This window comes from Haliotis rubra, unplaced genomic scaffold, assembly GCF_003918875.1.
Source record: "Haliotis rubra isolate DU_JTF1 unplaced genomic scaffold, ASM391887v1 Scf112, whole genome shotgun sequence".
NCBI classification, from domain to species: domain Eukaryota; kingdom Metazoa; phylum Mollusca; class Gastropoda; order Lepetellida; family Haliotidae; genus Haliotis; species Haliotis rubra.
In genome coordinates this window covers 1,382,982-1,405,861 of record NW_025765026.1, presented here as the reverse complement: position 1 = coordinate 1,405,861, position 22,880 = coordinate 1,382,982, and the positions used below count along the sequence as shown (strand labels likewise).

Below are 22,880 nucleotides of genomic sequence, written 5' to 3'. Positions count from 1 at the left end.
ATCTGCCTCATTCGTCACACAAGGGCAAATCCATTATCTCAGAATGTTTTTCAGTGTTTTGGACTTTTCGTTAAATTCCCATTGGTTGAAAGCATTGCCGAGATTTATTCGCCCAATCCGTACTTTAGATGATAAACTCAAAACTAAGGGCCTGTTCGATTATTGCGAAACTGGTTTTGGTTTTTGAAACTGGTTTCTCCTGTTATAAACGAGTGTCTAGTTTCGGATACATGGTTTCAAAGTAAAACTAGTTTCTAGTTTTATAAACGAGTGGATGGTTTCACCGTCCGGTTTCAAAATAGATACCAAAAAAAAATGTCTCAGCTACTGTATATGTGGAACTAATTGGATGACAGCATATGTTTTTCATGTTATCAGTGAATTAAAAAATAAAAAAGAGATAAGATGCTTTTGGAGGTAAATATTTGCGTATTTGTAATTATATCGTTACAAGTAATTATATATACAGTATATACAAGTTACATAAAATAGCCATGTTCAATAGACTGGGGTTTTAAATAATATTTTCCTAGTTCTCAGTTGATTTTTATCATTATTTTGGTTCCAAAAACTGCTGGTCTATTTTGCCACCAAGATCAGCTGAACTTGGCGCTTTCGTTTCCGCCATGTTTGTTGTGAGAGAACGCGAAACTGAAACTGCAAAACCTGCCTCGGAGATGGTTTCGAAGTTTCAGAACCCAGTTTTAGGTTTCGACATAATCGAGTGCCTGGTTTTCCTGAAACCAAAACCGGTTTAGCATAATCGAATAGGCCCTAAGGCTGTCTCCATTACCATTAACAATCTCCAGGTAATGAAGGTAATTGAAATATCCTCATTTGAAGAAAATACACTGAAATGGTTGCAGACAATAGATAAACAATATACTGATTCAGCAATAACTCCAATACTGGCACACAGAAAGACATGATGTTTTACTCTGTACAAGAACTCCCTTCCCAAAATATATAATAAAGTATGATCATGCGTATGTTATATGATATCTACAGTCGAGTGAATATTTTCATTATTACATGATATAGACTGACATTTCTGATGGAATCAATGTGCTTACTCCGAATGATAAAATCGTTAACTGTAGAATATTTACTGAACTATTTCACAACGAACTTATTTCTCTACACAGAAGTAGAATTATTCCAATGCTGAGTAACAATGACAAACTAAAAATACATGTCGAAATAACTGATACTATGACAGTGTAAGAAATTACCCACTGTACAAGTTTACCTGGAGTGAGTGAGTGAAATTCCTGGGATATTTCAGTATAGACTCGTCTCACCCTCATGAGCTGGGTTTAGCGTGGTTTCACCTTTCTGTGTCAACAGCAAAAAATATACTATAATTCCAGTGATTCGTCTCTCCTGCAATGTCGATGAGGAAAACTACAAGAATTCCGTTTTACTGCACCGCCGTCGTCCTCCCATTTCGACACTGAGCAGTGATATGACGTAAGTAGGTCAATTCTATAAATATGCCTTCGAGTACCCTCGCGTTGTGCCTTGAAAGTACTCCTGTATTCGTTCAACGACTTCAAATTTGGACTATTTGATCTTTCGTATTGTAAAATCTGCTGCAAAAACCCACTGAATATTACTGATGTCTTTTCACATTGTATTTTAACATATACTTCACAAATGAAACTTTCCCCACTCTCCCGTAAACATTTCCATAATCTGCATCAACACAACATGTGACGTCATCTTTTTTCCATTGGTTATCTATATTTAGCTCGAGGTTTCTCGAAGGGAAACCTTGACTGAAACGTATCTCGTTCCATTGGTTGTCTATATTACGCTCGAAGTTTCCCGAAGAGATTCACTGGGTATATCAAAACACGTAAAGAACGTGACATCATCAGAACGGTTAAAGCGTATTAGCGACAGTACGCCAACAGCTACTCCGGCCAGCACTGACAGTTCAATGGATCTTACAGACACCTGCGTGATGGGGTTAGCGCGTGAGGGGGGCGGTACAAGCTGGGAGAGCGACAGCTTCACGCGACGCCTCGGGACATATGACGATAGATGGGCGGGAAAGAAAGACAGACATATTTTAGCGAGGGCAGGATTCAGCTTTACAGGTACATGTGAACTGAGTTTTCTTAACCACACGCCTGAATAAAATATCTCATTGTTTCTCGTTATTCCTGCACATAGCACTATCATTTGAAATTAAATGTATATTTTTCTGATAGAGAGATGAAGAATTTTATTGTTTGTGTTGTTTGTTTGTTAATTGTTAGACGCCGCACTCCATATTCCAGCTATGTGGCGGCGGTCTGTAAATACTTGTAATCCAGACTGGACCAGACATTCCTGTGATCAACAGCATGAGCATCGATCCATTCAGAGAATTATAATGATCGGGGTTATACGAGAAACAGCATATTTTCTTCAGGCACTTGAAACAATCATAATGTTTTATTATGCCCCAAACTGCTCTCTTGTACAGAACGATTATAGTTCGGGACATATGACATGAAAATTATACCTAGAAATTCGTTATCAGTGTATCCATCCCATGGAGAAATCTCATTCTGTGTGACAGTACTGTGGATTGGGTGATCATTAATAGCGTTAAACTGACTAACGAGAGATACGGGTGGCCGAGTGATTGTGTCTATTTGTTCAGAGGACGGTGGTCGTGTGTTCGAATCTAAGATCCGACCCGATTATGATCCTCGGTCAGTCGACGCCAAACAGTGCTGATCACTTTTCTACCAATCCGAACTCAAAATGTGATATACATGTTTGCATGCACGTAACCACGTTGGTTTGGTGACATGAATGTTCAACAAGTTAACATTAGTTCAAAGTTTGTGTAAATTGTTTTTTATATCTATTTACGTCACTTTTTTCTCTAGATGAACGTATCATCCGTGCATTAAGTGTATACAACAACATGCGACCTTTGACAGTTCTACAAAAGCCACGTCATTTCCTGTCACATGACCGCCCAGAATACCTTTTTATAGCATTATCTTCCATTGCAGTGATGTCTTTTTTTAAAACCGCCTCGAAAGAGTGCACACCTGGAAAAAAGTATTGCAGCCCCTTGTTTTTTTATGAGCAATGACATTTCACTGCATAGTATGGATACACAATGCTGCCAATTGATGCAAATGGTAATGCATTGTTAAAACAGTGTGTATTTGAATAGAAATGACGACACTGATGTCCAGTTGAGTTTGACTTCAATGATGTAATTACTGTTACAAATACTTGTGCAAATTGAGGTGAAACGTACACTGGAAAAGTATGGGGTTAGTAAGACAATACGTTGGTTCACACACGTGGAATGCATATCTCATCCTAGGAAATTTACCAAAACAGGTGATAATGTCAGTATCGAGTGCATCCACCCCCCGCCGGGATGACCGATTGAAGACGCTCTCTCACAGAGTGCACCAGACGCTGTATCTGTCATCGAGGTAGCCTATTCCACTCCTGGTGGAGATTAAGTTCCAAGTCTGCAAGATTCTGTACTCGTGGAACCCTCTCACGCAGAAGGCGTCCTAAAATGTCCCTAACATGCTCAATTGGATTGAGATCTGGACTTCGTGCTGGCCATGGTAACGTTGTGATTGCTTCCTGGAGTAAGTAATTCGTCACTGCCCGACTTCTGTGGGGCCTGGCGTTGTCATTTATGTACACTGGCCTTGTGAAAATAGGGTGATTGTCAAAGTGTGGCACAACAACCCTCTCCAAGATCTCCCTCTGATATCTTTGGCCAGTAAGATTACCCCTCACAGAGACAAGCTGAAGCTTACAGTCGTAAGACAGACAACCTCACACCATAATCGACCCGCCAACATATGGAACCTGCTCCAGAATGTTCCTCTGTGCATATGCTGTGTTTCTACGACGCCATACATGTGCTCTGCCATCGACCATGTACGGAAGAAAACGACTTTCATCAGACCAGTGAACCTTTCTTCTGGATGCCAGGTTCAGCCACAACGTGCTCTACACCAAGCTAAACGCGCGGCTTTGCGTCCATCTGTTAACAGGGGTCATCTTATTGGACGTCTAGCACGATATCCCGCAGCTTTCAACCGGTTTCTGAACGCCCCGTGGAAAACTTGCCGATTGGGTAACCAGACCCTGGATTACGGCGTACATGTCTCATCAGAACTGCGTCTTCTCTTGCAGATGTGCACCGGGTTCTACCTGAACGTTGCCTGTCCCTTACATCTGCTGTTTGTTGGTGTGTTGGTACCAACCTATTGATTGTGGAAGGATGATGACCAACTTGGACAGCAATCTGTCTCAAAGACATTCCAGCATTTCTCATGCCAATTATCTGCCATCTTTTAGCATTTGACAACTGAGGGGGACCCATTTCATCAGTTATTGTCTGCTTCAGTGCTTTGGTGTGATAACACGTTGTAATGATGAATGGCGCAAACTTGCTTTTCAGAACAACAAGAGTGCACGTATTCAACAGGTTGCAGCTGCAGCACGTGCAGCGCGAACATCCATTATGATCATGTAGGGGGAGGCATATACACCAACAATATCATATCTATAAACCGTGCATCAGTCTGTGTAACAATATTTCATATTTTGGCAATTGATTCTGGTGTTGCGATACTTTTTTCCAGGTGTATAGATTCAACAATTAAATTTATTGCTATCAGTCTTTAAATTTACTATAAGATACGTTTTTTTAACCATGTAACCGTATTTAGAGTATGCTTCCTGTGTCTTCGACCATACTATAACCATCCGATGTGGCGGTTACAACCCGGACGGAACTACTTTCTCAAATGAAAAGAACAATTTCGACTATAATTACTTTTTATTACTTTTTAATGACAACAGACACTGAAATCGCGACGCGATCGTCCGTCACACTTTGCGAGACTGCGGGCGTGGTAGTGGTAGCTACGTCGACACTGGAGTCAGCAGTTCGTCGTCTCTTAGGGAGTTCACCGCCATCTTGGATCACGTTGCTCAGTTCTTTCTCCTGAGCTGTACTAACTCGCTTGTACTCTCTCACAGCGGTATTCCGATGTTCAGATCGTTCAGATCCTCGAGTTCGTGAGCTATTAAACTTAAACGCTGTCCGGATGTTCCCCCTCGTAAAAATCTGATTACGTAAGTTTCAAAAAGACCACAGGCCCAACGTAAATTCTGTTTGGTATTTTGAGGCACACTTGTCTCGCATAATCCTGCAATTTCAGAATCCAACAACGGTACAGAAAATCTTTCATGATCACTATGCTTCCCACTACCGCCGCCAAACACATTCTCACTCACGTGGACTTCTTCCTCCACGTCGCTAATATCGCTGTAATGTTGCTGAAGAAGATCCCTTTCCTCCGCAGTTTCCAGTGCTGTGCATAGAATTTCATCATCTTCAGAGTTTTCACTTATTGTCAAAAACTCACACTGTGAAGCTAGAATCAACGTATCGTCGCTGTCGCCACTCATACCTGCTGCGTAATGAAGAGACATGTGCGCGGAGACCATGCGTTTGTAAAGGTGAGATTTTCGAAAAGCACGTGCTTTACGTCCTCGGTTCATTAACTATCCTTGATGGGGGCCCGGAATGGAATCCTATGTACCCCTGAAGCTGATTAATCAAAGAGCATCGGGCCGCTTTCTCAAGACGACCTTCGATAACTGGTAAAGACATATTAGCGTTGATTTAACGACGATAGCGACTGCACGTGCCGTTCATGACATAAGTCGACCGTACCACAACCTTGCTTGCGCTTAAAAAACTATAGACCATCCATTAAATTACAGACGCGTACCAAATAAATATTATTCTTTTATTTTATCAAAAGCAGTATTTGTGTGCATGCTCTAAGTAGGTTAGAAGACTCGGACGCGTTCCGCGCCTAGGGCTCTAACCGCCTTAATCCATGGTTACAGAACGCGTCCTCGTCTTCTAACCTATACATATATGTCATTGTCACGTACATCAGCTTACCAATGACCTTAACAATCAGATAACATTAACTCTAAGCCGGGAGAAGATTGTTTCTGGGAAGACGGGATGACGTGGAAGAACTGTCAATAAAGGCGAAAGGTATGTTAATCTGATATTGACGATTTGTTTTAGCTTAAAATTATTATCCACACGGTTGATACTAGACTATAACATTGCGTTTAACGTACCCAAAAAATAACATGTTCTCACACTAGACATTCTCGAGGGCCTGAAGAACGACTCTCCTGCAAGACCGTTATACATGTATGTATGTATCTTTCCAGTTATGAATATTGCCTCCAGATGTTTTCCATCTATTTCCTTAATTTGAGTCTTACGTACGATGTTCTAGGTATCGGAGACAAGGTTGAGTGTGAACGCTGTGGTCTGAAGCTCCTCAACTGGACGGACACAGATGACGCTCTACACGAACATGCCTTTAGGAGGACTCACTGCCCCTTCATCGTCTCCTTGTACCGGAAGCTGGGACAGACTCCGCCTCCAAAACATCCCAAGTACCAATCTCTACAGGCACGGCTAGACTCCTTCGTTGATTGGCCGAGAAGATATGTGCCCAAAACTCCTGAGGAACTGGCATCAGCGGGCTTCTTCTACATCGGGTCAGCTGACCGGGTCACGTGTTTCCAGTGTGGGATAACTCTGAGAGACTGGGAGGAAGAACATGACCCTGTGGCGGAACATCAGAGATACTCGGAACACTGTCAGTTCATCAACAAGACAGACCTGAACCAGCTTGGAGTTGCCACAAGGACGGGTTCCACGGTAGCAAATGACCAAGATGGAGTGAGGACGGAGGAAGGAAAGAATAAACAACCATCAAGAGGTTCTCTGACAAATCAGGTGGTCAGACAGAACCCAGGTGAACCTTCAGGTGCAAGCCAAGACGTCACTGTGGCAGACCACAAACGTTGCATAGCAACTACTGGAGCCACATACCAAGATAGTTTTAAATCAGCCAATACCATAACAAGTCAGACGTCAGATGACTCGACGTCTTCAGCAGCACCATCGATACAAGCTGAAGGACAGAACCCTTCGTCAGAACGCAGTGTCCCTACCTCAGAACAAACGACAAGAAGCATTAACACATCTTCCCCTCCTACAACACCATCCTCTTCAGACACAAACCCAGTCCAAACATCAACTGAAGACACAATAGTTCCTTCTTCTCAGTCATTAGCTGAGCAGAACAAACGTCTGAGAGAGAGACGGACGTGCAAGATATGCAAGACTGAGATTGTCAGTGAACTGTTCCTACCCTGTGGTCATCTGGTCACATGCTCTAATTGTGCACCTAAAGTCACTGAATGTTGTGTGTGTAGAAAAACGATACTTGGAACGGTGAAGGTGTTTTTGCCATAACACAGGGTGTAAAACAAAATGTAAACTGAGAGAAAATGTAAATCAAATAACACATTGTTATTATGTATTTGCAACAACAATTCGGTCATTGTCGAGGTCAACATGTGAGATCGTGCCAAAGGACTGGACACGTGTATATTTATATTGACATGATGAGGTGTGTCCAGCTTCCTATCACCCCCTCAATTTGCTTTCATTTTACTGAAACACGTTGTTATCTATTCTTGTATTATTATACAATCTGTTCTTGTATTTATTTATTTATTTATTGCATGTTTACAGCTGTTTCATATGTTTTTATCTACAAGTGGGCATTGAATATCCAATGCAATAAACACATGTTGAAAATACTACAATAGTTTTCATTTCTTTCACAGTGACGATTTTAGGAGTGAGACCCACTCGTCATCACTGCTATTGGCTCAGCGGAGTAAGTTAGAAATCTTTTATAGTTATATAGAGCCCTACATAATCGAGGATGGTTCATTTGTGCAAAATATACTATCAGTGGTGATAGTGTGCCCACGTTGTGTAAGATTTAAAACGGAAGGAGAGCACAAAGAGATAGTAAAACCGTGCGACGAACGGGGCATATGGGCATGGGTTGCTTACGTCTGGCATCTGAAAAATGGAAGAAAGCCAGGTACTAGTTTGGAGGAACTACTGAGGTATGGAACTGTCAAATCAAGCATCATAATCAGGACGATTCAGGAAGTTGAGTCACTGAAGTTTTACGCCTCTTTTGGTAATATTCAGATTAGGGACCGTTCATAATTTATGGCTTGGGATGGGGGAAGGGGTGGTGATTTTTAAGGAGATGCAAGTACAATGTGAATGCCCCCGCCCCAAGTTTATGTACAAAGGAAGTGACCCCCCTGCATGTCATGTAGACAATCAATTACCCCCCCCCCTTAATTTTTAAGCATAATCTTTTCAGATTTTTATGTGCAAAATTGCTGAGCCCCCCGGCACCGAGTACCTGTGTACAAGTTTATGACATCCCCCTACCTCCCGAGAACAAAATGGGCGTCCCCCCTTTATGTCATCATCAACCCCTTAGCCATATATTATGAACGGTCCCTTATATAGACGTAACTGTTCAGTAATATATGTACGTTAGGTTCCACTATGGTAAGTTCTCCAACAAGTCTAATGGCACCGGTATACAAAGATAGAGCCGTTTGAGTTTAATGTACAATTCATCAATGGTTTGGTCAGGTTTAATTACTGGATAGATATATGTATAATTTTATTTAAGAAGACGCAAAGATCTTGCACAAACTCATCCAATCTGAGGTGTCACATTTCTGAATCAGCACTCAATCTGCATTCGGCACTAATTTGGTGTAGAATAGCCTGGACAGAAAATTCCTGGTCGCCATGTCCTGCACGTGCAGAACGTAGCGTTCTTTCTTGTGACGTCACTATCACCAGACCCGTGAACATCCGTTAATGAATTCATCTTTAACAACTGATGCTTGCCATGAGAGGCAACTAACGCGATCGGATGGTCAGGCTTGGTTATTGCATGATGTCATGCTGGTACATCCAGATCACCGTCACATAACTGGAATATTGTTGAGTGTTTCGTTATACAACCAACAAAATCACGTTCCTCATGTATCCCTTTAACCTTTAGTTTTTGCCTCTAATTCTGTGGTTTCGCCAGTTATTTTATCGTTTCCAATGGTAGCATTACATTACATTCTAACTTTTTTTAAATTACAATCAGAAGAGGGTCGTGGACATTACTGTAACAATCTAAGAAATAGGAAATACTATTATAATTACAGATTGTATAAAATTATAGCTCGTAATACGAAATTGTAATATACATATATTAAACTGTAAAATAAATCCCCAGTAAATCTGGAATAGGCAGATGGGATGTAAACAGTAGCCAGAAAGGGTCACTCGGTACTTTAAACGGTTGTTGATCAACACTCAGACACGTCACAATGCCACATCCTGTTGTCGTAAACAGTCACATATTTATCATTACAAACATCCACAGTCCGCCGGCGTCCATCGTTATTGCCTGATACTTTATCGGTTCTCGGTGGTTTTCCTTTTATAAACGGTTCACTTCGTTTCATGGAAGGATGTGTTGGAGCTAAAACGTTGTACTCTGGAATAAACCCACGTCTTACAAATTGTATTATTGTATTACGTTGTACTTCCACGACACGGATGTCCACCTTCCGGGTTATCGAGCGCACGATGTGCCCTGCACGTCAGTTACCCCTACTCCCTGCTGTACACCACGTCCAGCTAGGCATGTGCGTGTGTCACTAAAACGTGTTTACTGTCACCTCATTGACATTAATTCGCAAGTATGACCTATGGGAAGTATATGTCCGCTTCGTGGGTTTCATTAGACAAACGTCCCGTTAAGATCCGGGTTAGAATTGGTCTTCAGCAACCCTTGCTTGTCGAAACGGGAACGGGTTGACTCATATCGTATTCCCACTGCGTAGATCGATGCTCATGCTGTTAATCACTGGATTATCTGGTCATGACTCGATTATTTAGAGACCGCCTCCATATGGCTGTGCGTCACTTAACAACAAAGAAAAAAGCCAGATAAACTAGACAAATGTTTAGTCCCAGAGTTACCGAATTTGAAAGTATATTTACCTCTGAAAGTACAATCCAAATGGAGTCCAGGGCCCCGTTCCTCAAGGCGATCGTAGCGCTAAGTTGATCGTAACTCCTATACTTTAATATAGACTTACGACTGTCGTAGCGCTACGATCGCCTTGAGGAACGGGTCCCTGAACAGAGTTGAGAAGACGAGACTTGCACAATAACCCATGGACATCAGTTGGACAAACTGTATCTGTGGTCTAGGAGACGGAGTAGTCTCCTCATTCTTACCACAATCATATACATGTATAAAAGAAATTGCTACAGAACAGAACAGAACATTTATTACGCTCAGGCCTGGGTACAGTGTGCAAAATAGTTTCCAAATTGTGCTAGCCAGTCGGGCTAGCGATGCCTGAAAGTTACTAGCCCACACAATTCACAAGCCCGACCTTTGAATGTAGACACGGGTTTCATCATTCAGTTACTAATTTGATGAACATTTTATCATAATTATGCATGACTTAAGAGTGTATTATAACTTAACAAGTCGGAGAGAGTGATATATTTACAAAATGGCCCCTTGAAAATTCACTATAGCCAGTTGGGCCAGTAAATCTCAACAGTCACTGGCCCGACTGGATTTTTACCAGCCACGGGCTAGCGGGTCAGTGGCTATTTCGCACACTGCCTGGATACTCTACATAAGAGGTACAAATATTCAGTTAATTAAAACATTGGATGGTTGGATTATACAGTTTTCATGATAGTACAAACTATACACGTTTGTTTCTTAAACATTAATGACAGTTAAAAATTCGTGAAATCTTACCGCATTGGGTTTTTTAACATAATCGTTTGGGATATAAGCTTTCCGATGATTTTTGAAAGGGCAGAGAAAAATGTAATGAAATTCATCGCCACTAATAGCAATATGCATGTTCTTCGTGTTCATATCATTCATGCCATGTAAACAAACTCCTGTCAACAACACGTGCATCATTAAAAGCGGTCACCAGTGGCTGAATAAAAGATGGGGGGTCGTGCTAGACAGTGCACGCTTAGTCTCTGAGAATATATATTTTTTTAGTTCAATATCGTGTATGGCCGCCCCGCGCATTCACCACTGCCAAACAACGTCTCCTCGTCGACTGCCTGATGCTTGTGAACACGTGGTTGGGGATTCTGCGCCATTGCTATTGCAAGGCAGCGCCAAGTTCCTGCAAATTCTGAGGTTGGTTCCTAAGACCACGAAGCCTTCTCCCAAGTGCATCCCAAACGTGCTCTATTGGATTAAGGTCAGGGGACCTCGATGGACATTATCATGCTGGAACTGTAGACCTGGGCCATGAGCCGCCATGAAAGGAACGAGTTCAGGGGTGAGCACCTGTTCGCGGTAAGCAGCAGCTGTGAGGTTTCCACGGATGACCAGAAGTCGGGAACGGTTGTTCCCACAGAAAGCACCCCACACCATGCAACTTCCGCCCCCGAATCTGTCGACTTTCTGTACACAACATTGGGCATACCGTTCACGACGTCGTCTCCAGACTCTATGCCTGCCGTCCGCGAATCTGAGGGTAAACCTGGATTCATCGCTAAAGACGACTCGATTCCAGTCTCTCTGGGTCCATCGGAGGTGCCGTTGGGCCCACAGCAGACGTTGACGTTGATGAAACGGCGTCAATATTGGCCCACGATATGGACGTCGAGAATGGAGATTGGCAGCCCGCAACCGATTTCGAATGGTCTGTGAGGACAGTCGACCTCTAAACATCTCAGCCCTGGTTCGTGTAGCCGGCAGAAATCTGTCACGTAGGTGACGTAGGACGATTTGACGGTCTTCTGCTCGTGACATCACACGTGGACGACCCGACCTTGGGCGATCAGAAGTGGTGCCAGTTTGTTGTAGACGACCTCGCAGGTCATACACAGTACGACGGCTGCATCCCATTGCTCTTGCGACGTCAATAACTGATCTTCCCGCTTGCAACATGCCAACGGCACGTTCACGTTGCACATTTGACAATCGTGGCATTTCAAGTACCGTTAGAACTGTGGTTTAAAAGTGTTTTTTCAATTCTTGAGGCCAATGCAAACACGTGCATATGAAGAAAACTTCGATGCGAAGATCACGTGATCGACTGCGCGTGCAAAACCTGATTTGGCACTAACGTCATTTGCACGACGAATGGATGGGTTTGAGTGGGTTTTGCTAACGTTTGTCTAGAGTCGAAAGATAGGGATCCCATTTCGGATACACAGATGTATCATCAGAGAAAAATTATTCATTATTTTTCAAATTACATTTTGTGAAGTTTCTTTTTTGACTCAGTATATATTCTTCCATAACTGCGACAGTTAGGTCTATGACAGTACATATTTATATATCAAACTGGCTGCATCGTTTGCTCTCCGTCGGCTTCGATGACTGCACGTGGAGCCGTGCAACCTATGTAAACAAAGGATCGCTACGCAAATCGAAATAGTGTTACATGTTTTTGGATATTTTCTCAGTAAAACTAAACCATTCTATTAAATATGTTTAGTTAGATGTGTAGACTCGTCAAAAATAAAAGAGTAAAAGAAATCTGTACATTATATTGAATGGACATTGCAAGATGTGACGAATCGTCACATTTTTCTGGCCTGTGGCAGAGGTACTATGCTGGCTTGCCGCATGGAACTCTGGGTAGGAGAGTGAACGTTGCCGTGTCGCTGTTTAATTGTGAGTCGAACTGAGACATTATATCCGTCGAAAAACATAAACGCAATGTTTCCACCAGTGATGTTAGCCGTGTGAAGCAGTTGCAAACCAAGAAACAGGGTGCTACGGAATAGTTTACTGTAGGAGTCTGTACGAGAGGCGATGAAAACTGACATGCATCGTGACGTCGGTTACCAAGGGGACAGGCGAGAATTTCGTAGTGACGTACAGTGTGACGTCATGCAAAATTGTACTTCAGAACAAAATTCTTCCGCAACCTCTTTATGAAACCGGTTTCCGTTTGAAACCATAACAATAAAAAAAATACGCTATTTTGTCAATTTAATGCATGTAAGACGTGGGTAATAAATAAAATACCACACTTGGTCTCATTACATACGAATTATACGAAACTCGTGACCTTCCTATGGTTTCTGACCTCGCTTTCGCTCGGTCAGATACCATAGGAAGGACACTCGTTTCGTATGTATGAATGTATAATGAGACTTCGTGTAGTATTCTCTATCTATGTGCCAGTTCAGTTCATCGTTGATTGTCAATGCGTGCACACACGAGAAGCATGAAACGTGCATCAGTGGTCGTCTCGAACACAGTGGTCACACTGTCCGACCGCTGGACACCGAGTGATGGGGACGGGACAGGCTGCAGGGACAGGGACTTCCTGCGTCGTCTCCGGACATACAGTGCGTGGACGGGAAGAAAGACTCCAGACACCTTGCAATTGGCTAGAGCAGGCTTTATCTATACAGATATTCATCAGTACATCTAACGCAATGGCAGTTTGAGCTGTATTGTCTCCTTATAACGTTGACAATACTTAAAGACGTAGTGAGTGTATCAATTTTCTATTTGTATGTTATAACACAGACAGATTTGTGATTTGTAAAGGTAATTTTGGTGTTTTTGAGAGTCCAGGCCAACCGGACCGAACGCTTGTGATACAGTGTCTTTGTTGAGAATATGTAGAAAAGAGAGCTTCACTTTCAGCAAGGTGTTTGCTTCAAATACTACGCTTTGAGGCTCTGTGAAGTGATATTTAGGTAGATATAATACTAATCTATGTGTTAAAACACATATCAGGATATATGTGTGAGGTTTAAGTTGGTTTTGAGAGCCCGGGCCAAGTCGGGCTGAACAGCGACTAAACACTTTTGATTGAGGCTATGTTGTGAATGGAGAGACAAAAAGGCTTCACTTTAACGAACCAGTTATCTTTACATGTGGCATTTTGTACCATCATACGGTGATATTTAGGTAGATATAATACTAATCTATGGAATTAAACACAAATCAGGACATATGTGTGGGGTTTAAGTTGTTTTTGAGAGCCCGGGCCAATGCGATCAACTGATGAACGTAAACAATCGATAGGTGGCGCGATTTGGCGAGTGGCTCGTGAGAAATTATGTCATTAGAAAATAGCACGGAAACGTTAGTACCACGGAATCATATGACGGCATGGTTACATATGCTATTTAATGTTATATTATATTGTATTCATGTGGAAATGAAAAAAAGATTTGTTGGTATTCTATTACATCTCTTCATTGAGGACCTTTTGTCCTACCCATTGAGGGCTCTTGTCATGGGGGCATTTAGCCTAGGGGTGTTTTGTCTGAGGGTGTTATGTCCTTGGTGGCCTATTGTCCTACCACCGGCCGAACAGAGACTTAACACTTTTGATTCAGACTATATTGAGAGAGAATAGAGAGACAAAAGGGCTAACTTTAACGAAGCAGTTTTCTTTATATGTGGCATTTTGTAACATCACACATTGATATTTAGGTAGATATAATAATAATCTATGGAATTAAAGGGTTTAAGGTGCGCTTGAGAGCCCGGGCCAAGCCGGACCGAAAGCATGACTGTGATACTGTGTGGTTGTTGAGAATGTATAGAAAATAGGGCTTCACTTTAAGCAAGGTGTTTGCTTCAAATACAACGCCTTGAGGCTATATAAAGACGTACTTAGGTAGATATAACTCTATTCTAGAGATATAGACAGATATCGGGATTCATGTGTGAGGTTTAAGGTGTTTTTGACAGCACGGGCCAAGTCGGGCTGAACAGAGACTAAACACTTTTGACTGCGGATTTTGTTTTCCGAGGAGTTTATTTTCCTAAATCGTTGGGAATGGATAGAGAATGGGGCTTCACTTTTACTTTACTTTATGAAGTGGTATTTAGGTAGATATAATACCATTTTGTGTTCCATGTGTATTAGTAAATATCAGCATATGCATACGCGCTGGCTATCTGATTTGGGCTGGTATTATTTACAATGAAAACACATAAGAATTTTTGTGTTTGTGAATGCATACTTTGTTTGATCCTTTATAACATATTACAAAATTTTGTGATTTCAAACATGTCTTTTAATATACATAATCATGTCGTATTTGCCCATTGACACTCGCCGATATCCACGTCTTTTTAACATAAACATCCTGCGCTGATTCAGCCTGAGACAATAAAGGTTAATTAGGGAACCCCAATATCTTAATTAAGGAAAGAAAAGCAGTCAAAACACTGTCACTTCCTGCTCAGGACCCCCGGATGTCACGAGCTGAGAGAAGTAAGCAACCTTCCCCCATAGATATATCAAGGAAAACACATAACAACAAGACGGTGTCTTTTCTACGGGAATCTCGGTATGTAGTCATTGTCGTTGTGTGGGTTTTTCCACCACTAACTATACCTTTTCAATCAAACTATGCATTTGTGAAGGCAGGAAGTGTGTCGATCCAAATGTGCAGGTTTCGTTTTAATATTCTGCAATCCATTTTTAGTATTACCCGGTGGCCCGGCCCGGCCCGACTTTTCTTGGCCCGACTTTTAGGCCATCCCGTGCGTGGGTGCGTGACTGGTTGGGCTTGAGCTCACACAAGCCAAATGTTTTCCAACGTTCAAATTATGTACTGGTTTAAAAAATACATCTAGGAATTTATTACGTATGAACTGTCTAGCTCCACTGGTATCGTTGCCCCGATTGTAGATCCGATTCTTTATCCACAAGAATCCGACTTTCTGCTCGGATCGGACACATTAACACAAGGCAAACGGGCAAAGAATGTAAACTTGAGCTTGGGGTATACCAATGACGTCATAGCGGTTAATAATGACCGACTATTTTTTTTCCTCTGGTGTACACAACTGAATGAGAAATATAAGATGCCAGCGAACTCGTTTTGTTTGCATTTGGATCTTTTCTCGAAGAGAGAGAGACAGAAAATTCTCCTCAAGATTTTAGGAAAGAGGGATAGGGTAGAGAGGAATACCCGAGTACCTCTCCACCCCTTACAAGTAATGCAGCCGAGGTCCACTATATTTGAGGAATGGAGAGGATATTCCTCTACTTAAATCATATTTCATGTGACTTTGTAAAACGTGTCTTGATACATTTACTACATCATAATGCAGAAATGTCACAATTATCGCGATTATAAACAGTGATCGGTGAGACGCGCCATTATGCGACGTCTTGTCATATGTTGTCCCCTTTAAAGTGTACACAGCAGGTAACACGCGCAGTAACACAAATACTTTCCGTTACTTTGGTAACTCTCGGATAGTTTTAGATAGTGAAATGCTGAAACAATGGAATAACGTTACACATGTCATATAATTCAAGTTCACCACAAGTCAACTTCTCCTTTCTAGCAACTCCAATAAAAATTTCAACATTTTTGAAGCACAATCGAGCATGCTGTTTCCTCGAGGGTTGCATATAACGTCCCTGCGACTCTTGGTCATATGTTTTTGGGCTGGGTTTACATTCAAGGCGTCAGCAGAGCTTTCAAAAGGTTGGTTGGTTGAATAGATGTTTAACGCCGCACACAGCAATATTCCTGCTATATGATGGCGGTCTGTAAATAATCGAGTCTGGACCAGACAATCCAGTGATCAACAGCATGAACATTGATCTACGCAGTTGGGACACGATGACATGTGTCAACCAGGTTAGTGAGCCGGACCACCCGATCCCGTTAGGCGCCTCTTACGACAAGCATGGGTTACTGAAGACCAATTCTAATATGGATCTTCACGGGTCCCTTTCAGAAGATTTATGGTAAACACATGGTGAACGTTTCTACATTTGACGTATCAGTGACACAATTCGTGTCCGATACAATTACTTATTTAAATTTGTAACATCAGTTCTCGTGTTTTTATCAAGTGACCAGTTTGCATGCATTTGTGATGGTTACCACTAGTGAGGCAGGATACGCACACTGTTTACAAAACAGCTGGTATCAGCACTATTCCATTGCATCATCTACCGCTCCTCTCCTTGTGGTTAACCGTCTTATTTTACAATGATATGAAAGATGTATTCTACAGAAAGACGTAGGGCTGAAGGACCAGAAACTAAACCGAGTCTTCTTCAGCTTTGCCACGGTAAGAGTAATTCCCTTTCTAATATTTCTGAAACCTTGCTTAAATATTGCCAAGACATAAACGAGTAATGTAAACGCGAGATTTTAAATGTGAGTGTAGATACACCTTCAGTCGTATCGCCTTCGAGACGTCTTCTAGATGAACAGATGAACCCAGAGGATTGGATTCACACATCTTAGGGATCCATGAAGCGTTAACACGGAAACATGTTGGTTGGTTGGTTGGTTTGTATGGTGTTTAACGTCACATTATTCCAGCTGTAATTAATCGATTCTTGGCCAATATATGTTGGTTGACAGTCCACCAACCAACTCAATGAGCCTGATAGTCGCCTCTGTCGACCAGGGCCCCGTTCCTCAAAGCGATCGTACAGCTACGACTGTCGTAAGTCTATGTTAAAGTATGGGAGTTACGATCATCTTAGCGCTACGATCGCTTTGAGGAACGGGTCCCAGCACGAGTTGCTGAAGGCATGTTCCAGACAGGCAGGCATTTCCACGGAAATCAGAACCAAGTCACAGAAACAAAACGCCAAAATATATACGCTAAATGCATACCTGGACTCTGCTAAGTGATGGGAAATTTCACCATTTTGTAATGGTACGAGTGTTTGCGATTGCCTGTCAAGCAGAGAAAACAGATGATCGCTGGTGTGAGCATTTATCAATGTTATCAGGTACCATTGCAAACAACAAAGCAAATCACAGCGGAAAATAATTTTCAGTCCGCACCCATAGTATATATTGCAGCAAAGGGTCACATTGTACGTGGCCAAGTTTAACTTAAGCTTTATGTATATCGACGATCTAATATCGTTCACTAACCATCATATAGGCAATTCCCTTCCACTGACTTGCCCACCTGAACTTGAATCATGGAGACAGTGAGACAGGCCCAACTCTTTCATATTTAGATCTGTGCTTAAAGATTAAGAGTGACACCAGAGAACCTCCACAGGGATGTATGACAAAAGTGAAAAAAAATTCAACTTTCCTTTCATGTCGAGCAATATTCTAACAGCTCCGTTTATTAATATTGTAAGGATATCCTGATGGCAAGTTCGTCGGGTTTATATGTTTCGTTTTCTTTGCTAGCACAATTGCTCTGCTGGTGGGTCTCCTTATATAGTGGTACACGTCAGCTTATGAGCTTTTATCTGACATTAAACGGGTATGTTATTGATAAGTATTTTACTTGTAGCCTTTATCCTTTCATTTATTATTTTCTGTCATTGCCTGTACACCATCTAGGTATCGGAGACAAGGTTGAGTGTGAACGCTGTGGTCTGAAGCTCCTCAACTGGACGGACACAGATGACGCCCTACACGAACATGCCAATAGGAGGACTCACTGCCCCTTCATCGTCTCCTTGTACCGGAAGCTGGGACGGACTCCGCCTCCAAAACATCCCAAGTACCAATCTCTACAGGCACGGCTAGATTCCTTCGTTGATTGGCCGAGAAGATATGTCCCCAAAACTCCCCAGGAACTGGCATCAGCGGGCTTCTTCTACATCGGGTCAGCTGACCGGGTCACGTGTTTCCAGTGTGGGATAACTCTGAGAGACTGGGAGGAAGAACATGACCCTGTGGCGGAACATCAGAGATACTCGGAACACTGTCAGTTCATCAACAAGACAGACCTGAACCAGCTTGGAGTTGCTGCTAGGACAGTGGAATGTGAGCCCTCAAATGACGCGGGCCAACAGAATCCAGATCCTGTTGCAAACCAAGACACGCATATTGCTATAGACCACATACACGATACGCCATCTACTGGTGTAACCAGCCAAGGACGAGCATTTGAAACAGCTTGCCTAATATGTCAGACAACAAAAGACGACCTCACTTCTGCTGTGTTGTTGGTTGTATCTACTCCATCGACACAAGCTGATGGAAAGGACACATCTTCTGGAGACAATGTTCCCTTTTCAGAACTAGGGACAGGGAAGAAAACCACACTTTCCCCTCTTCAAATGCCAACATCCTCGGATACAAAACCAGCCACAACATCGTCTACTTCTCGCACCGATCCTTCTATCACTCGATCATCTCGGAGGTTGGCTGAGAACAAGCTTCTGAAAATGAGACGCGTGTGCAGGGTATGCCAGAACGAGGCTGTCGGTGAACTCTTCCTTCCCTGTGGTCATCTGGTCACGTGCTCTGTTTGTGCACCTAAGGTGAATGAATGCGTCATGTGCAAGAAGACAATACTTGGGACAGTGAAGGTATTCATGACGTAGCCCAGGTTGTAAACTACAATGTTTTCATGATAACGTGTATTTGGATATCTGGACGATCATTGTTATGGTAATATAGGGCTGCTTGGCAAGTCATTGAGTATAAAATGTCATACAAATGTGTTTCCGTTTTCCCTGGGTAGCTTTTATAGTTTAACCCTGCCATGAAAACGTTTATTCGTTTATTCATCTATATAATGCTCTTTATGATATATTCCAAAAGAATGAAAACATTATTTCAGAGTATATCGTGATTCTATTTATTTGAATTTGTTTCGTCATAACCTCATACACGGGTTTTTTCAATCGGATTTCTCGAATTTATGGTTAATGTAGATCTCATTATAGGATTAATTATTCAAATACAATTATTGTCAAAAATTCATTATCAGTTATATCAGTCGTATCGCCTTCGAGACGTCTTCTAGATGAACAGAGGAACCCAGAGGATTGGATTCACACATCTTAGGGATCCATGAAGCGTTAACACGGAAACATGTTGGTTGGTTGGTTGGTTGGTTTGTATGGTGTTTAACGTCACAGTATTCCAGCTGTAATTAATCGATTCTCGGCCAATATATGTTGGTTGACAGTCCACCAACCAACTCAATGAGCCTGATAGTCGCCTCTGTCGACCAGGGCCCCGTTCCTCAAAGCGATCGTACAGCTACGACTGTCGTAAGTCTATGTTAAAGTATGGGAGTTACGATCATCTTAGCGCTACGATCGCTTTGAGGAACGGGTCCCAGCACGAGTTGCTGAAGGCATGTTCCAGACAGGCAGGCATCTCCACGGAAATCAGAACCAAGTCACAGAAACAAAACGCCAAAATATATACGCTAAATGCATACCTGGACTCTGCTAAGTGATGGGAAATTTCACCATTTTGTAATGGTACGAGTGTTTGCGATTGCCTGTCAAGCAGAGAAAACAGATGATCGCTGGTGTGAGCATTTATCAATGTTATCAGGTACCATTGCAAACAACAAAGCAAATCACAGCGGAAAATAATTTTCAGTCCGCACCCATAGTATATATTGCAGCAAAGGGTCACATTGTACGTGGCCAAGTTTAACTTAAGCTTTATGTATATCGACGATCTAATATCGTTCACTAACCATCATATAGGCAATTCCCTTCCACTGACTTGCCCACCTGAACTTGAATCATGGAGACAGTGAGACAGCCCCAACTCTTTCATATTTAGATCTGTGCTTAAAGATTAAGAGTGACACCAGAGAACCTCCACAGGGATGTATGACAAAAGTGAAAAAAAAATTCAACTTTCCTTTCATGTCGAGCAATATTCTAACAGCTCCGTTTATTAATATTGTAAGGACATCCTGATGGCAAGTTCGTCGGGTTTATATGTTTCGTTTTCTTTGCTAGCACAATTGCTCTGCTGGTGGGTCTCCTTATATAGTGGTACACGTCAGCTTATGAGCTTTTATCTGGCATTAAACGGGTATGTTATTGGTAAGTATTTTACTTGTAGTACTTGTACTGTTAAATATACTGCCCAGCCTTTATCCTTTTATTTATTATTTTTTGTCATTGCCTGTACACCATCTAGGTATCGGAGACAAGGTTGAGCGTGAACTCTGTGGTCTGAAGCTCCTGAACTGGACGGACACAGATGACGCTCTACACGAGCATGCCACCAGGAGGACTCACTGCCCCTTCATCGTCTCCTTGTACCGGAAGCTGGGACAGACTCCGCCTCAAAAACATCCCAAGTACCAAGCTCTACAGGCACGGCTAGACTCCTTCGTTGATTGGCCGAGAAGATATGTGCCCAAAACTCCCGAGGAACTGGCATCAGCGGGCTTCTTCTACATCGGGTCAGCTGACCGGGTCACGTGTTTCCAGTGTGGGATAACTCTGAGAGACTGGGAGGAAGAACATGACCCTGTGGCGGAACATCAGAGATACTCGGAACACTGTCAGTTCATCAACAAGACAGACCTGAACCAGCTTGGAGTTGCTGCTAGGACAGTGGAAGGTGAGCCCTCAAATGACGCGGGCCAACAGAATCCAGATCCTGGTGCAAACCAAGACACGCATATTGCTATAGACCACATACACGATACGCCATCTACTGGTGTAACCAGCCAAGGACGAGCATTTGAAACAGCTTGCCTAATATGTCAGACAACAAAAGACGACCTCACTTCTGCTGTGTTGTTGGTTGTATCTACTCCATCGACACAAGCTGATGGAAAGGACACATCTTCTGGAGACAATGTTCCCATTTCAGAACTAGGAACAGGGAAGAAAACCACACTTTCCCCTCTTCCAATGCCAACATCCTCGGATACAAAACCAGCCACAACATCGTCTACTTCTCGCACTGATCCTTCTATCAGACGATCATCTCGGAGGTTGGCTGAGGAGAACAAGCTTCTGAAAATGAGACGCGTGTGCAGGGTATGCCAGAACGAGGCTGTCGGTGAACTCTTCCTTCTCTGTGGTCATCTGGTCACGTGCTCTGTTTGTGCACCTAAGGTGAATGAATGCGTCATGTGCAAGAAGACAATACTTGGGACAGTGAAGGTATTCATGACGTAGCCCAGGTTGTAAACTACAATGTTTTCACGACAACGTGTATTTGGATATCTGGACGATCATTGTTATGGTAATATAGGGCTGCTTGGCAAGTCATTGAGTATAAAATGTCATACAAATGTGTTTCCGTTATCCCTGGGTAGCTTTTATAGTTTAACCCTGCCATGAAAACGTTTATTCGTTTATTCATCTATATAATGCTCTTTATGATATATTTCAAAAGAACGAAAACATTATTTCAGAGTATATCGTGATTCTATTTATTTGAATTTGTTTCGTCATAACCTCATACACGGGTTTTTTCAATCGGATTTCTCGAATTTATGGTTAATGTAGACCTCATTATAAGATTAATTATTCAAATACAATTATTGTCAAAAAATTCATTATCAGTTATAAACTGGAGTGGATTTTTATGTATATAATTATAATGTTAACATTTGTTCAGGCAGTGACATTGCAATTGTTATTTACTGATTCATCAGTTAAATCGTACATTGCTTAAACTGTATGTTTTCACTGAATAAATCATGCGGTCACACTTCCTGGTGACTTGCAGTTATGTGCTCATGATATGGATATCCGATATGAAAGCGGAACAGTCGTTACCACGGCAACCTCTGCATTTGTATCATACAGTATTCTTGAAGGGGCATTTGTGAAGATGAATTTAGTGTTTTTGTGAGAGTTATTGGGTTTAGGAGATCGTTATCTAGTAATTATTAATTTATGGTAATTTCTTGTCTGTTGTTTAACGCCGCACTCAACAATATTGGATTTCAGTTGAAACATAAAATAGCACGTTTCTGGAATAGACTGTTGTTATTAAGAGATGATGACGACAAAAAGACCATCTGTTCAGAATACACCAACTGGTTGAATTCACCCCGCATTGTCAAACCGGACATTGACTCAGTTTTGAGTATCGCTGAATGAACTCCACAAGTGCTTTGAGTTTTGCCCAGCTGGCAGTTAATACATTTCTGTATTTGGATTTTGCCTGTGTATTTATTGTTCGCTGC

The 22,880-nt window shown here is 42.1% G+C and overlaps 2 protein-coding genes across 2 annotated transcripts; both read left to right on the top strand.

Moving 5' to 3' along the window:
* Positions 1–1,846: 1,846 nt before the first annotated feature.
* On the top strand, positions 1,847–7,695 carry LOC124289649 (putative inhibitor of apoptosis). The gene is made up of 2 exons (XM_046726257.1): positions 1,847–2,102; positions 6,315–7,695. The coding sequence occupies exons 1-2, from the start codon at positions 1,943–1,945 to the stop codon at positions 7,343–7,345; spliced, it is 1,191 nt and encodes a 396-aa protein (XP_046582213.1). The 5' UTR covers positions 1,847–1,942; the 3' UTR covers positions 7,346–7,695.
* A 5,501-nt stretch (positions 7,696–13,196) lies between these two features.
* Positions 13,197–22,402, top strand: LOC124289972 (baculoviral IAP repeat-containing protein 2-like). The gene is made up of 3 exons (XM_046726638.1): positions 13,197–13,405; positions 18,305–19,177; positions 20,789–22,402. Exons 1-3 carry the CDS (start codon positions 13,216–13,218, stop codon positions 21,859–21,861), a joined length of 2,136 nt encoding a protein of 711 aa, XP_046582594.1. The 5' UTR covers positions 13,197–13,215; the 3' UTR covers positions 21,862–22,402.
* Positions 22,403–22,880: the final 478 nt, after the last annotated feature.